The following is a 16,934-nucleotide window of genomic DNA, read 5'->3' as shown; positions in this document are numbered from 1 at the left end:
ACAGTTTAGATCCATCCTCTTTGGAACCCCCTTTCAGGTAGTTGAAAGCAGCTATCAAATCCCCCCTCATTCTTCTCTTCCGCAGACTAAACAATCCCAGTTCCCTCAGCCTCTCCTCAGAAGTCATGTGTTCCAGTCCCTAATCATTTCTGTTGCCCTCCGCCGGACTCTTTCCAATTTTTCCACATCCTTCTTGTAGTGACACAGTACTCCAGATGAGGCCTCACCAATGTCAAATAGAGGGGAACGATCACGTCCCTTGATCTGCTGGCAATGCCCCTACGTATACATCCCAAAATGCCATTGGCCTTCTTGGCAACAAGGGCACACTGTTGACTCATATCCAGCTTCTCATCCACTGTAACCCCTAGGTCCTTTTCTGCAGAACTGCTGCCGAGCCATTCGGTCCCTAGTCTGTAGCAGTGCATGGAATTCTTCCGTCCTAAGTGCAGGACTCTGCACTTGTCCTTGTTGAACCTCATCAGATTTCTTTTGGCCCAATCCTCTAATTTGTCTACGTCCCTCTGTATCTCATCCCTTACCCTCCAGCATATCTACCTCTCCTCCCAGTTTAGTGTCATCTGCAAACTTGCTGAGGGTGCAATCCACACCATCCTCCAGATCATTTATGAAAATATTGAACAAAACCGGCCCAAGGACCGACCCTTGGGCCACTCCACTTGATACCGGCTGCCAACTAGACATGGAGCCATTGATCACTACCCGTTGAGCCCGATAATCTAGCCAACTTTCTATCCACCTTATAGTCCATTCATCCAGCCCAGACTTCTTTAACTTGCTGGCAAGAATACTGTGGGAGACCGTGTCAAAAGCTTTGCTAAAGTCAAGGAACAACACGTCCACTGCTTTCCCCTCATCCACAGAGCCAGTTATCTCGTCATAGAAGGCAATTATATTAGTCAGGCATGACTTGCCCTTGGTGAATCCATGCTGACTGTTTCTGATCACTTTCCTCTCCTCTAAGTGCTTCAGAATTGATTCCTTCAGGACCTGCTCCATGATTTTTCAAGGGACTGAGGTGAGGCTGACTGGCCTGTAGTTCCCAGGATCCTCCCTCTTCCCTTTTTAAAAGTTTGGCACTACATTAGCCTTTTTCCAGTCGTCTGGGACTTCCCCCGATCGCCATGAGTTTTCAAAGATAATGGCCAATAGCTCTGCAATCACATCCGCCAACTCCTTTAGCACTCTCAGATGCAGCACATCTGGCCCCATGGACTTGTGCACGTCCAGCTTTTCTAAATAGTCCCAAACCACTTCTTTCTCCATAGAGGGCTGGTCACCTCCTCCCCATGCTCTGCTGCCCAGTGCAGTAGTCTGGGAGCTGACCTTGTTCGTGAAGACAGAGGCAAAAAAAGCATTGAGTACATTAGCTTTTTCACGTCCTCTGTCACTAGGTTGCCTCCCTCATTCAGTAAGGGGCCCACACTTTCCTTGACTTTCTTCTTGCTAATATACCTGAAGAAACCCTTCTTGTTACTCTTAACATCTCTTGCTAGCTGCAACTCCAGGTGTGACTTGGCCTTCCTGATTTCACTCCTGCATGCCCGAGCAATATTTTTATACTCTTCCCTGGTCATTTGTCCATTCTTTTTTGTGTTTAAGATTCCAAGGCAAGAACCACACCGAACTCTGGGACCAGAAAAGCAGGGAAGCACTGCATGGTGCGGGATCTCTGCTCCAGATGTTAATGAACCTATGCCTGCACATACCCAGCTCAGTAGTTATCAGACGAATTCTAGTAAGAAATCCTTTATTAGTATCCAAAATAGCGACGCTCCCTAATTGCACTGTGTTCCTTGGAGGGAGCTCACCGACCATAGCCAGGAATGATCAGCTCCCATTGTCTAGCCTGAACAAAACAACTTTGGGATACTCCCTTGAGCCATCAATTTACACAAACAAATCTAGTGTTCTCCCTTGAACCACTGTTGTTTCTCTACAAAAACCCCGACTCATACTCAAGTAAGTGCTCTGATGCCTGGATCCAAAATCTGCATCAGGTCCATTGGGACTTCAACTTCTCCTGACTGATCATGCTGGGGGCTCTGCCTGTCCCTCAGCTACCACCACCACCTGGGACCCCTGATCAATTCCGGCTTCACGGGGGTGGTGAGAACCCAGCTCTCTCTCTCTAGATATAGCCTTCTGACCCTAATTTGCGTGATCAGTTATAGTTTTCTAAACCTGACTTTTATAATCAAGTTTAAGTTAGATTTATTATAATAACTGTTTTGTTTGTTTGGCTCCCCTATGTTTATTACCTGGCAATAAATAACTTTCATGATTAAGCTGGTTGCTTCTCTCTCTCTCTTCCCCCTCACGGATGTTTTTTGGTTTCCTCATTTGCTCTGCAGCAATGCTCCTTGTACCTAAGCTAAAAATCCCTGCAGTGCCAAAAAATCCTGTGGGGTTTGCTCATCCTGTGGGTTACGACCAGAACAATTGTAATGTGAAAGTGGGGGTAGAGACGTGCTGAACCAGGGACATATGAGGGTGGCAGCTTGAAAGTGCTGCTCGACCCAGACTGCTCAGGCATACTGTGTTCTGGCGCCGTGCTCATAGCATAGGAGGGTGGCAGCTTAGAGGTGCTGTTGGACCCAGCCTGGGGAGTCCAGGGACATATAAGGGCTCAGGTTGGGAGTGCTGATTAACCCGGACCTCTCAGATGCACGGGCGGGGGGGTGTGTGGGTGTGTGCGTGCGCCTGATTCTGGGGCTGGAAGAACCCAGCCCTGGGGAACTTAGATCCTGCAAGATAGCTCCTTTGGGAGGGAACTTGCAGCAGGGAGAAGTAGAGAACACAATATGAGAACACAAGTGACAGAAGCAGTACATTGATAGACATACAGAAACCTTCCCCCGCCCCAAAGAGGAACCCTAATAAATGAGCATACCCCAAAGTAACGGGCAAAGCTAGTAACAGGAGGGGAGCCTGTCCCCTGGCAGCAGCATGTTCAGGACTGGGTTGGGTCAGGGCCGGGGGAGGGGCGTCGTGGCAGGTCTGGGGCTTGGGGAGAGGCCTGTCTCCCCACTGCAGCCCTGAGCACCTGCGCAGCACTTAATATGCAGCTGCGCAACTTAGATCAACTGATTGTTACCTGCAAGGCACGATTACAACGAACAGAATCTTGAGGAGTTTGCTGGTGAAGCAGACAGACTGGTGTGCCAGGAAGCTGACACACAGTCTAATTGTCCAGCAAAGCTCACTCTTGCTAAGGCTGAGGGGCAACACAGTGGCTTACAGTTCTGGATGTCCTGGGCAAAACATCACAGTGACCTGCCACTTCACCCGAGTAACTACATGTTGTGCTCCTTCTGGTTATGAAGGTAACTTTACAAATGGGAACAGAGTGTAAGACAGTGGTTCTCAAACTTTTGTACTAGTGACCCTTTTCACACAGCAAGCTTCTGAGTGCAACCTCCCTTATAAATATATAAAAAAAAATGTTTTTAATTTAACACTATTATAAATGCTGGAGATGAAGTGGGATTTGGGGGTAGAGGCTGACAGCTCATGAGCCCCCATGTAATAACCTCATGCCCCCCAGTTTGAGAACCACTGGTGTACCCAATATGGAGACCACTGCTTTAGGCCTGGTCTACCATGGGGTTTTTCCACCAGTGTATCCACACTGCTGTAGCTGCACATGTGCAAAACCCTAGTTTAAGTGTAACACACTAGCATAAGAAGTGACTTCAATTAGTCAATACAGGGTAAGCCACTTTTTACACTGGTGCCGTGAATCTGCACCTATATAGGTGTAGCTACACCAGTGCAAGATACACCCAGTATGGACAAGCCAACAGCCTGAAACAGCAGCTCAGGGATGCACCTCATGAGGGCACAGATTCACACTTTTAAAATTTATTAACTGGCTCTAGGGCATTTCAAATGCTGTTAGCTTACACTTTTATTTAAAAACAAAACAAACAAAAACCAATCATCTTTTTTCACCTTCCAGACAGGACCTCGGTTAACTATTTCACTGCTGATCAAAGCATGTAAGAAAGAACAGACACAATTATGGTATGAAGATCTCCACAATCTGTTGTGAGAGATGTCTAGTAATGGTGTCATGAGTTGGTGGAGTTTGGGTTGTGGTTACAGTCTGAGACAGTACCACTACTGTTTCTATTCCCAGTCTGACCCCCTGCACCAGAGAGCAATATATAGCAGCTTCCTGCTTTTTATTCAGATGAGCAGAGAATGATCACACAGAATGCAGCCTTTCCCTCTGAGAAAATAAATCAATCAAAATGACTTCTGCTTAATCCTCTTGACCACGTAGGATGGAATTAGAATCAACACCTTGGAATCAGTCAAAAACCACCAACTCAGCTCAAAATTCAAAAAAAAGGAATGTAAAATTTGCTACAACATTTTCAGTCTTCTCAACAGCAAATGTCCCCACAGTATTGTGCTAACAATATTCATAAAAGTGCTGCAAATGTCACTAATATTGAAAACAGCCAGATTTCTATGGAGAAAAGCTCTAGTGACAGTTTACCCACCTCTAAATGTCTCCTTTGACAAAAAGGACTAAAGGAACAAAATACTTCCTCCAGCCCACGCTCTCAATCCGAGTTTACTTGCTTTGTTTAGGGTGATTGAAATGGGTGTAAACTAGTGGGATGAAATTAAATGAAGGAAAATTTAGACTAGATATCAACAGTAATTACTTGTTAGTAGCTTCTATTTGGCCACAGCACATTCTCACACAGGATACGGTGGAGGCTCTGTCATTTGAATAATTAAAAAAATGAGTGTGGACAAAGCATTCAGGGCATGGACTACATGTATCCTAACAAGTTTTTTCCATCTGCAGTTCTGTTCATTAAGCATCCTTTAAAAGACCCTCACAAGGGCGGGAACTGAAGTTTTTCTGCTGTAGCAGGACCTGCACTAACGACCAGAAGACAATCTCAATGTTTACGCAGCCACTTCAAACTAGGGTTTTCAGTACAATTTAGTTTAGTCTTTAATTAAAAGTCATCCATAAGTTTGCTGTGTCTTGCTGAGGAGACTGAAACGTATGGGGGTTGGGGTCTTTGGAGAGGTGCTGATGTTCTGTTCATTTTTTGCTGATTAGTGAGGTCTAGCCACATGCAAAGTACGAAAATTCAGCCCTCACTGTGGCCTGCTTCTCGCAGGTCAGTAGACAAAATAATGGGAGAGGTCCTTAGTTCTGTTCACGAATAAAGAGCTTCCAGTGCAGCAGCATCACACCACCCAGCTCTTAAACTGCCATGTGATGGGGATTCCAGAGATGATTATGCAAAAAAGCACATGGGATGGGGTGTAATGGCACTGGATCATCTCGCTGAGTAAAAACAGATGGGGGCAAACTTTTTGGCTTCAGGGTCACATCAGGTTTCCAAAATTGTATGGAGGGCTGGTTAGGGGAGGCTGTGTGTCCCCAAACAGCCAGGCATGGCCCGGCCCCCACCTCCTATCTGACCCCCCCGCTTCTCGCCCCCGACGGCTCCCCAGGGATTCCTGCCCCATCCAAACCCCCTGTCCCCTGACGCCCCCCCCCGAGATTCCTACCCCATCCACCACCCCCTGCTCCCTGTCCCCAACCACCCCTGGACTCCTCCCTGTCGCCCCATTCAACCCCCCTCTCATTCCTGATGACCCATCGGGACCCCTGCCCCATCCAACCCCCCTGTTCCCCACCCTCTGCCCACCCCGACCCCTATGCACACCCTTGCCCCCTGACCACCTCCCCCAACCCCCCTGCCTTCAATCCAACCCCCCTGCTCCCCGCCCCCTTACCGCGCCGCCCAGAACACCGGGTCAGGCCACGGCTCTTCAAGTGCGCTGACCGGCCGCCCAGAGCGTTGCCCGTCGGCTCGCTGAGGCTGCGGGGGGTCGGGAGGCCCGGGACTAACCTCCCGGGCCGGGAGCTCAGGGGCCGGGCAGGAGGGTCCCGCGCGCCGTAGTTTGCCCACCTGTGTATCAGAGCCATATTCTCCACCAGCCTCCACCCTCCCACCGCCAACTCCTGGGCACGTAGAGGGGAGGGGCAGCAACGCGGACGCACGGCTGGGAAACTGAGGAACCAGAAAACATGACAGCACTGAAGAACTCTCCCCCCCCCTGCTCCCACCCTGCCCCTCTGTGCGGCCACCTCCCGCTCCTCCTCCCCCCGCCCAATCACTCCCCCCCACGGCCCAGCCATCTTCCGCTCCCCCTCCCGCCGGACCCGACCCCGACCCCTGCCCCTCCTTGCCCCGCTCCTTCCCCAGCTCCCCCGACCCTGCCCGCTGCGCTGCGACCGGGGCCGCCTCTCACCTGCCCGCCGCCGCCGCCCACGCCGGGCCCCACTACTCCACGTTACCAGGCAACAGCGCACGCTCGGAAAGGGGAGGAGAAGGAAGCGACCGCAGCGCACGCCGGGAAGGGGGAAGGCTGTCGCCCGCGCACTGCATGCTGGGAGGGGTGAGAGGTCAAGGGCTGGGCGCGCGGTTCGGTTGGCGGGGCCTTGGGTCTGCACGCGGCCGGCGGCCGCCCTGCCCCGTGAGTGTGGGGCGCGAGGGAGCGGGCACCGGCGGGACCCCCTCGCCCCCCCCCCCGGGCCGCCGCCAGTCCGCTCCCGGAGCGAGCGACCCTGCCGCCGTTCGGCCTCCCCTCCCTTCCCCCACCCGCCGCCCCGTCCCGGCGGGGGCTGGGCTGGGACTCCCCCGGATCCCCCCGCCGCCCCGTCCCGGCGGGGGCTGGGCTGGGCTGGGCTGGGACTCCCCCGGATCCCCCCGCCGCCCCGTCCCGGCGGGGGCTGGGCTGGGCTGGGCTGGGACTCCCCCGGATCCCCCCGCCGCCCCGTCCCGGCGGGGGCTGGGCTGGGCTGGGCTGGGACTCCCCCGGATCCCCCCGCCGCCCCGTCCCGGCGGGGGCTGGGCTGGGCTGGGGCTCCCCCGGATCCCCCCGCCGCCCCGTCCCGGCGGGGGCTGGGCTGGGCTGGGGCTCCCCCGGATCCCCCCGCCGCCCCGTCCCGGCGGGGGCTGGGCTGGGCTGGGACTCTCCCGGATCCCCCCGCCGCCCTAGGCTGGCGGCGGGTGAGCCTCGCGCTGCCCCCCGTGCCCAACGGCAGCTGGCTGGCCTGAGGGGGCCGCTCCCCTAGGTCCGGAGGGGCTCCGGCAGCAGATTTCCCTGTAACGCCCGCCCTAAAGCGCGGCTCCGCGGTGAGCGGGGCTGTTCGCGGGCGCTGGCGCGCTGAGGTTCCAGGTCTGCTCCGCTGACAAGTCGGCAGGCGGCCTGGCTAACTGCCGGCCCCGCGACGCCCCTCCGGGGTCTGAGAACCAAGCCGGGCTCCTTCCTGCCTTTTCGTCGTCACCAGCCGTACAGATCCTGCAGCTCTGCGCTCTGGCAGCTGAGTAGCCCCACTGTTGTGGCGGGTTTTACTCAGGTGTGAGTGATTGAAATTGGTTTAATATCTCTGTTGACAATGCACAGGACAAAGAAATCCAGGCAGTCAATGTTCTCTTTGTTCTGTAGCGATAACAGGAATAAAGAGTGGTACAGACATTTTCTCATTGATAGGCAGACGCCAGACTAAACACAGGGGCAGAGCTGCTGAGTGAGATGGTGCCGTTTTTATATGGTCACTTTACATAGCAGAACTACCTATAACTACTGTAATAGTGAGACAAGTGTTTTATAAGCAGAGCTGCTCAGCAGAAAAAATATCTGATGAATAGTCCTCATTTCCGTTCTAGGTATTCAGAGATGGCGGAAAGACCAGAGGACTTGAACTTGCCCAATGCTGTCATCACTCGAATAATTAAAGAAGCAGTGAGTATTAGCAGAGATATAAAAAAGTGCAAGACGATTGAAGTGAAGACTGAAAACCTCAAAGGAGTAAAATGTGCCTGTTGTACAGAAAATGGGCCGTACGCTGTGTAATTTTTTAATCTCCTTTTGTGTTGTAGACGATAAAACAGTTTAACAGGAAAGTTGTCAACTTGAAATCTAATCATTTAGTAAAAAAAGCCCTGACAATTTTTGTGGTTTTACAGTCACCTTTTCTTTTTAGCATTATTTCTGCCCCTTGTTGGTTTGAGAGAGACCTACTCAAACAGGGAAATCTGACTATTCATGGTAAAATGAAATTCTTTATGCCTAGTACTGTCAAATGCTCATGGTAGATTTGGGAAAAATAGAGAAATAATTTTCTGTAATCTTTCTTTTATGTATTATTTTTTAGAGTTGTAGGTAAAACATTTTCAGGTGGAAATATGATTGATTTTTTTAAGTTGTAGTTTAATAAGGGGCTCAAAGCAGCAAATTCTGGGTTGTTTCCAACTATTTCAAGTGCAAAATCTTGCATTTTGTTTTCCGCTTTATTTGGTGTGTGAGATATGTCACTTGTTGGGTTGCAGTGGTTCTACTTTTTTAAATAATCTGCCATAAAATCTTTTTGTATTTAAATTAAAGTTATGTGTTCTATTTAATGCCAAGCAAACTTTATCTGAGCTGTCAAAAGAAAAGGTTGACTTTCTATTGAAATGGAAGAGACACTGTTTTCTGACAGAGAAATTGTACTGGACAAAAGGATTTTTCCATACTTATCCCCCACGCTGCAGAAAGTGCTTTCCTCCCCCCTTTCTTTTTTCCCCCTTTCCCCAGTATCTAATATTTCATCCATTGCCCCATTTACCATGAATCTGAAATAATTCACGCTGCTGGAAAACATTTGGATTCTGCATAGCCACATATTGAGGTAATGGGAAACCATAGAAAACCCTAAGATAGATAGTTGTAAATTTCTTACAATATTGTCAGTGCTCTGTAAATTATATATCCCTGAACCAGCTCCCAAAATAAGAGCAGAGTACAGAAGGAAAGTAGCTACTAGATGAAGTCCAGTTCCTTGCCAGCAAATGAGATACAATATGTCTCAGTCATTAAATTGATGCTAGGCGTGATCTTAGCCAAAAGACCAAGAAGGATTAATGGATGGATGCTGCACGTTATGAGAATATCCTTCTAGGTTAAGAATTTGGCAACAATTAAATCAGGGCTGGGCACACTTTTTGGCCTGAGGGCCACATCGGGTTTCCAAAATTGTATGGAGGGCTGGTTAGGGGAAGCTGTCTCCCCCAAAACAGCCAAGCGTGGCCCGACCCCCACAGCCTATCCGACCCCTCTGCTTCTCGCCCCCTGATAGCTACCCCGGGACTCCTGCCCCATCCAATCCCCTGTCCCCTGAAGGTCCCCCCAGGACTCCTACCCCATCCGCCACCCTCTGCTCCCTAACCACCCCCAGACCCACCTCCCCTGACTGTCCCCATCCAACCCCCCCTCTCATTCCTGACTTGCCCCCCGGGACCCCAGCCCCATCCAACCCCTCTGTTCCCCGCCCTCTGACCGCCCCGACCCCTATCCATACTCCCGACCCCTGACCACCTCCCCCAACTCCCCTGCCCTCTATCCAATGCCCCCTGCCCCCTTAGCTCGCTGCCTGGAGCACCGGCGGCTGGGGGCACCACAGTCGCACCGCCCAGAGCCCTGGGTCAGGCCACAACTCTGCAACTGCGCTGCCCGGTCGCCCAGAGTGTTATGCCAGCGACTTGGCATGCTGAGGCTGCCGGGGAGGGTGAACAGCAGGGGAGGGGCCGGGGACTAGCCTCCTGGGCCAGGAGCTCGGGGCTGAGCAGGAGGGTCCCGCAGGCTGGATGTGGCCCGCAGCCCGTAGTTTGCCGACCTCTGGATTAAATGGACTAAGATTGAGGCAGAGGCCAAGTCCACTGCTACTACAAAAGTTACTTTCCTTCTGTCTATGTTCTTGACCTGGCTAAGCCCATTCACAGTTAACCAGCTTCTTGTTGTACTTAGATGTTAGATGTATCTGGAATTTTTATTATTATTATTATTTATTATTTATTTGTAGTGCCTAGGAGCCCAAGTCATGGGCCAGGATCCCATTGTGCTAGTTGCTGTACAAACACAGAATAAAAAGAAGGTCCTTGTCCCAAAGAGTTCACAACCTGAGACAAGAAGTAACAGGTGGATATAGGCAGATGGAGGAGTACAAGGAAACAATAGGATAATATTGGGCATCGTGACAGGTTCACTCATTGTTAGGGTTTTTGTAGGCATCCTGGCAAAGAAGAGTTTTGAGGAGGGGTTGTAGGAGGATAATGAAGTGGCTTTGCAGATATTTAGCAGGGAGCTCCTCCCAGGCATGAGGGGCAGTAGGGAGAAGTGTATATTGGAGGCTGGTATCATGGGCCGACCAGAGGTGAGAGTTAGCATCTCAGCAGTGAATAAGAAATGATGGGTAGGGTTGGGATTGTTAACGGCCTTTAAAGTGAAGATAAGTATCTTATGATTGAAACACTAGGGAAGGGGGAGCCAGTCGAAGGATGCAAAGAGTTGGGTGATATAGTCAGAGCAATGGGTTAGGACAATTATCTATGCAGCAGCATTCTTCTAGCCTTATGTCATGGATCTGTGCTGTGCTCCAGCTTTTAAACAGGCTCTTGAGGGAACCCCTTTAATGTGTCAGACTCCAAGGTGTCTCGCTTGTCCTTCAGGGTAAGTCATGCAGCCTCACCACCTCCTAGTCTGTGTCTAGACTCAGGTGTCTGCTCCAGCACCCTTGCTTCACACCGTGAGCTCTGCCCAGCAAGTCCAGCTGACACAGACTCCTGGTTAGAGACTTGTACAGTCTTCAGGAACTAATGCATCTCACCCAGTATTTGCATTAACACACAGGCAGCATTTTCAAAACCGAGTAAAAGGTTAAAGCATAGTCCATTCTGATCAAACCAGAGTAATTCACCAGCCAAAGTGCAATGAACTGCATTTCAAGTTCTGTCTCCCTCTAACTCCGTAGTGATACCCAAGAGAGAGCGGCCAGCCTCTTTCAGAACCAGAAGTCCACCCTTATTCTCTGCTGGTCATGTGTCAGTCCTTTGTTCTAGATCTGGGGTCTCTGCTCAGCTTCCCTGCTGAGAGGTGCAGGGGAAACCTCTTTCTCTTTGTTGCTGTTTCCTAGGTGTCATTGTTTTGGTCATTGGGGCTTTTCCATCGTCTCTTTGGGATTCTGCATTGTTACAGAATCGCCTTCAGCAGGGTCCAGACAGTTCCTTATGACCCTATTCACTGTAGCCCAAAGAAGGTGACTCCCACATCTGATCTTCTGCACTGCCCCAACTTAATACTTTTCCCTCCACTGGGTAACAGGGCAAAGTGAAGAGAGAAACTGAGGCACACATTAGGATTAATTAAAATACTATAGAAAATTCATTTTCTCACATTTATTGTTCACTGCAAACACTCTGAATGGCTTGACTGAACTGGACAGGACTTGTTAGCCTCCAGATCCATATGACTTGAATTTCATCTGATAAAATGACATTTCTTTTTCCCCAGCTTCCTGATGGAGTAAACATTTCCAAGGAAGCTCGTAGTGCAATATCTCGAGCTGCAAGTGTGTTTGTGTTGTATGCAACATCATGGTAAGCATCACTGGTGACCTGATCCAATGGACCATTTGATCTGTAGCTAGCCTTTTTGTTGGTTCTCTTGGAGAGAATTTTTGCAGTAGCTGTAATGAAAGGCATGTTTATCATTCATGTACATGAGGCATTATAAAGCTTCATCTGGTTTTAGTTTGTAATGTGACCTTTGTGTAAGATAATCTTATGTTCAAAATTAGTTTCTTGATTAAGTAGCATGCTGCCATGCGAACTTTCTAAGAGGGGCAAGTGATAAATCAACAGGGCAAATGCTTTGCTTCTCTTTCAGTAGCCAGTATTTGCTGCCTCATAATGCCCTCAGTTACTTGCCCAATATATACATCCTGGGGGCCTACAGAGGTGATGGTGGATTACTTCCTGTCGCCTTAAGTGATCACCTCGTGTCCTGAACTGTCACATTTGATTTACCTTTATCACTACACTTTATCATTTTTCAGAAAACACTGATCACAAAATTATAGAGCCTTTTTAGAGCAAACATTAATTTACATAAGGGCTCCTTGTTCTTGGGTTATGTGAACCCATTGTAGCTTTATGACTTTCCTTCTGAGTGTTAACCTAAGTAGTGTAGGAACTAACTAGGCATGTTTCATAGTGTATGTTAAATTACTCATTCAGGTTTAAAGGGTTTAGCTTCCTCCTGCATCTAAATTCTCTGTTTAAATCTATAACAGTTGAAATTCAAACATCTTTAAAACGTAATAATAAAATTAAAAGGTATACCATTAAATTGAATATTAGTCAACTTTTTAAAAATGAATTAAACTAAACTTGTAGTAACTACATATTTGTTACAGTGTCCTTGAATCGCCCTGCCACTTAATAGTTTTACAACCACATTTAAATATGTATTTTCTTTCTTGTTACATGTGTGGAAAAACCCACATAAATGGAAAACTCCCTGACTATACAGGGAAACAATGAAACTGACTATATACACATAAATGCACAATGTAAACAAAGGTGTTTTTTTCTTTAATCTGTTATAATTAGATTCTTGGTCAGTCATCCTAGGTATTGCTTATAATAGTGATTAAACATTTCTGAGAGCTGTGATTGTTTTTTAAGTTGGCTCTGTCCTTTTAAACAGCCAGTAGTTGGGGTTGATTTACTCTTTGATATTCATTCTTCTCCCTCTTTAGTGCAAATAACTTTGCAGTGAAGGGGAAGAGGAAAACACTGAATGCTGGAGATGTCCTCTCAGCCATGGAGGAAATGGAATTCCAGAGATTCATAGCCCCTTTAAAGGAATCATTGGAAGGTAACATGTTCTCTAACTGTAGATTAAATTAGTCCTAATGACACTGAGTCCCATTTACCCAGAAGTTGGGCATCCAACTCTTATGTTCCCTGAATCATCTATTTATTTATTTTAAAGCCAGACATTCCCATTGCAGTTTTTATGGGGACATATGAACATGTAGTTTAATAGAACTGATATGATGTAATTTCACAAAGGTGACTCATTTAATCTGTCTCCCCCATCACCTCTGTGTAGAGGAAGTCACGTGTTCTGCGTAATGAATATGAGCTCCTGTATCCTTCTCGCCATCTTTCTGTTGAACAACACTTAACATAACTTCCTGTAAAGTCTATCACCACAACTCAAATAACAGGATGGGTAGCAGCTATCAAGAGGTTCAGTGCTCCATTTGTTGTAAGCCTGGAGAGCAAGGGGAGACCCTGGGTCACAGAGATGGGAGCCACCTGTAGATTGTCCCTACAATGGATATAATGACATATGTGTATCCAATTGTAGTTCTCTTGGTCTGTTAGTTTACAGGCGTGAGCAAAAAGGAAAGAAAGAAGCAAGGAAAGACAAAGACAAGAAGGCAGACTCTGAGGAACAAGACAAGAGCAGGGAGGAGGAGAATGATGAGGATGATGAACGGATGGAGGAGGAGGAACAAAATGATGATGAAGAGGTGGATAACTGAGCTTCCTGGAGAGACGGGCCCTCTTCCTAGGGATATAAATACTGTAAATCAATCTTGTTGTGTCCTCTTGTTTTCTGGTGTCCAGCAAAGCTCCATGTTGTTCCTCTGAGGCCCATACCTCCTGGCTTTAATTCTCAGAAGTAGGTGGACACCCTGATGAGACTTCCAGCTATAGTGGAAAGGTCACGTCTTCCCCATTGCATGGGGCACTTGGCACACTCTCTCCAGATTCTGAAAAGCCATTGATATCAATGACTGGTCTTTAATACTGGGTTTGTTCTGCGATGCAAAATGGAATTTCCAAGATTCTCACAGAGAAAGCTGTGCAGGAGAATCTGCAGAAAAGTGTTGAATAACTTTGTTTTTGCTACCTAGGTCTGAGTTTGAATTTAATAGGCCTCAGGCCTGTTGCATTTAGGTTGTACATAATATGTTAGAGCGGTGCCATAATGGTTTAGAATGCTGCACACATGAGGATTTTGTATGGGGGGGGGATTGAGGTTGTCTTAGCTGGATCCTTTCATTCTGATCGTGCCTTCTCTTTCCAAAGTGACTGAGAGACCCAGTAGGCAATACTACTGTACAAGGATCAGCTCTCCACAGGACTGACTCTTCTGCCCAGGATCAGTCAAATTCAAAGGACTGTACTGTGCTTCTGTAACATAACTTAATACCGTAAGTGCTTATTTTTGTTTTAAAAAATACTGAGAGCCTGACAAGGTTTTATAAAAATATCTGAAAGAAAAGAAACTGCTAAGAAAGCTTAACTGTGTCCCAAGTGTGACACTGGGGGAAGGTTTGGACTGAGTTGCTGGCAAACTGTTTTCCCAAGGTAAGGTGGATCGGGCCTATGGAAGTTTAAAGGAAGCGTCATCCCAATCTAATTGTTTTTCCTAGTAGTAGTAGTTTTGGTCTCTGTTCTTGAGGTCTTGCTCCTGAACACCTTCCCCTTTTACACGTGGAGAAGGTACTTACTGTGAGGAGCTCATCCTTTAATAATAACCCAGTTCTGTGTAGTCTTTAAAGAAGAATTTAACCCTGCTATTTGAGCTAAACTTAAGTCTGACAAAGGAAAGTTGGAAAAATTTGAAATAAGTTTAAAATTGTTAAAAATTCACCAGTTCTGTTGATATACCAGTTAAGACATGAATGAGTGCTTGTATGAAACAGCACAACTTTGTTTTTCGCTTCTGCTGGACCAACACATACACAGCAAACATTGTAGGAGCTGTGCTGCCCTCCCGTTGCTACAGCTGTGATAACGCCTACATGAGGATCCCAGATGGAGGAAGTCACTGTCTGACAATCACCAAAGATCTGGTGTTCAGCTGCTGCAGGACTACACATTTAAAACAATTTAAGTTGTGACTGGCTCTGTAAAGATGTTCAGTTATGCAAGCAGATCATTCTTGCATCTCTGTTTTTCTCTTGTAATACATACTTGAGTTCCATCTCCTCTTGAGAAGGAACAATATTTTATTTAAATAAAAGCCAAGTTCTCTACAGAAATGGGTCCAGTGCTTACTTCCTCCAGCCAGTAATAAGCTATTTTCAGTTACACAACCACGAACTGCCCATGTAGCCAAAGACAGGTGCCAACCTCACATAAAATTGCTAAAGGAGTAGATGATAGGAGTGGTTTTAACTGGGCACTTCATCAGATTTCTGCTGTGAGCCAGTCATGGCAGCTTGGATCCATAAAGGGACCTGTGTGTTGCAAGGAGTAAATCAGGAGGAAGAAGACTCCATGTAACCAGGGAACTCCTCCCAGATGTAGGAGACCCCAGTTCAATTCCCTTCTCTGCCTGATGCAAAGAATAGGCAGAGGTGCAGCTAGCCCTCAACCATGACACAGGGTGGGACGGTGACTGGTGAATTTCCAGTGAGCGACAACAGCAGTCCCGTTCCGCCAAGGCCACCACCTCACCTTACATGTGCATCTTCTCTAGGGGCCAGGTGCCCAATTAGTGGAGCCACACCTGTGCGGCTCCACTAATTAGAGGGGTGGCCCTTCCTTCTCTCGTGTGCGGCCACCCAGGTGCCTGAATGGAGCTCGCAGGCCACCACAGTTTGAGAACTTCTGAGCTGAAGCAAACTAAGATCACTTTCCTCCTGAATGAGAACGTCCCCGCAGGGTTAGCGACTCTAACATCATTCCTTTGGTAATTGGTTCAGTCACCTTCACTTGTCTCAGGGCCCCCTGTAGCTAGGACCTGGGCTGAGCTGCTTCCCCACAGGCCCAGCTGTCTGCCCAGGGCTGTGTTTGCTGTGGGATGCCCTGGGAGGGCTCCCCCAGCTCGAGTCACCGTGCTCCTAATGGCTGGGCTGGGCTGCACCGCGGGGGATAGCTCAGCACCCAGGCAAAGCAAGGTTTGAACAAGGATCATCTACCTCTCAGGTGAGTGCTCTAAACTATAGAATGACTCTGGTTTTGGCCCAATTGATTATTAAAGTGGAATAGCTTCAACAAGAGTGAGTGAGTCTCTCCTCAGAATATCCCACAGTGCAGTGGATAGGGCACTCATTTGAGAGGCCTGTCATCAGGCTTGACAAAGCCCTGGCTGGGATGATTTAACTGGGAGTTGGTCCTGCTTTGAGCAGGGGGTTGGACTAGATGACCTTCTGGGGTCCCTTCCAACCCTGATATTCTATGATTCTATGATCTTACTGAGCTTGTAGAGAAAATCTAGTCCATGCAAATATCCTAGAGCAGTGTTTCTCAACCTTTTTGAGACCAGAGACCGGCTTGTCAGGGTGCTGCTCCATGGATAGGTCATTGAGAAAAGCTGTCCTAGACCTTTCACAATCTGGGTTCAGTCAAACCATAGAACTAAAGCAAAGAAGTGAAGGGATGTTAGGTAGACGGTCGCCCTTCACTCTTCATTCACCTGGCTGGATCTCTCACCAGACTGCTTTGCTTACTGAGTCCCCTACTAAGGCTGAGGTGGTGCTTGCTGGGAGAATGTGAGGTTTCAAAGAGCTAGTAGCTTCAATGTTGTTTATACCAGTCCAAGATACTTGCTCACAATTTATCCAGTCAGCCTGCTAGCCAGAAGTACTACAACACTCTGCTATTGCTGAGAGCCCTCGTATCCACATCTGCAACAAATTAATTCTCTGGTTGGGGTGCAGTCTTCTGGCCAACGTTATAGGTGCTGACCTAGCCTCAATAGCATACAAGCTGCTGCCTCCCAGCTGGATTACAGCAATACAGGTTTGTGGGCTTGAAAGTATGAGCTCTGGCTGGCACAACAGGTGCCCGTGTCTCCTCAGCAACACAGTGTATTAGGAGTACATCATCCTCGTCCTTTGCTTGCTATGCTGGCTTCCCATAAAATACTGCATCACATTCAAGGTCTTGGTCCTTATTTTCAAAACATTTAATGATATGGTTGTAGGATATCTAAAGAAATTGTGTCATGCTCTGGGACCATGCGTGCTCCCACCAACTCTGATCCATTGGCACAATGCTACCATGAGGGTGAAACTTGTC

The 16,934-nt window shown here is 48.2% G+C and overlaps 2 protein-coding genes and 1 long non-coding RNA gene across 8 annotated transcripts in view; 1 reads left to right on the top strand and 2 right to left on the bottom strand.

Moving 5' to 3' along the window:
- The window catches only part of C16H9orf43 (chromosome 16 C9orf43 homolog), a 37,122-nt gene extending 31,160 nt beyond the window's left edge, over positions 1 to 5,962 (bottom strand). Inside the window, exon 1 of the mRNA XM_073314451.1 lies at positions 5,797 to 5,962. The gene's annotated coding sequence lies outside the window, so the exon portion shown is untranslated. The remainder of the gene's footprint in view (positions 1 to 5,796) is intronic.
- A 457-nt stretch (positions 5,963 to 6,419) lies between these two features.
- POLE3 (DNA polymerase epsilon 3, accessory subunit) lies at positions 6,420 to 14,968 on the top strand. 5 transcript variants are annotated; one of them, XM_073314461.1, is made up of 6 exons: positions 6,441 to 6,540; positions 7,737 to 7,812; positions 11,398 to 11,483; positions 12,647 to 12,765; positions 13,281 to 13,429; positions 13,992 to 14,968. In XM_073314461.1, exons 2-6 carry the CDS (start codon positions 7,747 to 7,749, stop codon positions 13,992 to 13,994), a joined length of 423 nt encoding a protein of 140 aa, XP_073170562.1. In that variant the 5' UTR covers positions 6,441 to 6,540; positions 7,737 to 7,746; the 3' UTR covers positions 13,995 to 14,968. The 5 variants fall into 5 exon arrangements, with proteins under 5 accessions (XP_073170560.1, XP_073170562.1, XP_073170559.1 ...); XM_073314458.1 differs by having other exon boundaries at positions 13,281 to 13,484; XM_073314459.1 differs by lacking the exon at positions 13,992 to 14,968 and having other exon boundaries at positions 6,420 to 6,462; positions 13,281 to 13,493.
- LOC140899260 (uncharacterized) overlaps positions 10,858 to 16,934 on the bottom strand; it is a 27,146-nt gene continuing 21,069 nt past the window's right edge. For both annotated transcript variants that reach the window (XR_012155258.1, XR_012155259.1), the window contains exon 4: positions 10,858 to 11,572. This is a non-coding gene — a long non-coding RNA (uncharacterized lncRNA). The remainder of the gene's footprint in view (positions 11,573 to 16,934) is intronic.

Source organism: Lepidochelys kempii, chromosome 16, assembly GCF_965140265.1.
Source record: "Lepidochelys kempii isolate rLepKem1 chromosome 16, rLepKem1.hap2, whole genome shotgun sequence".
In the NCBI taxonomy this organism is placed as follows: Eukaryota; Metazoa; Chordata; order Testudines; family Cheloniidae; genus Lepidochelys; species Lepidochelys kempii.
This window is presented reverse-complemented; position numbering and strand designations above follow the sequence as displayed.

What these genes read in the sequence shown, in the direction of transcription:
- POLE3 (XM_073314458.1), top strand. Translation starts at nt 7,747, where the DNA reads ATGGCGGAAAGACCAGAGGACTTGAACTTGCCCAATGCTGTCATCACT. An exon ending in CTCGAATAATTAAAGAAGCA is followed by an intron (nt 7,813 to 11,397) that starts GTGAGTATTAGC and finishes CTTTTTCCCCAG; the next exon opens with CTTCCTGATGGAGTAAACAT. An exon ending in TTTAAAGGAATCATTGGAAG is followed by an intron (nt 12,766 to 13,280) that starts GTAACATGTTCT and finishes TTGGTCTGTTAG; the next exon opens with TTTACAGGCGTGAGCAAAAA.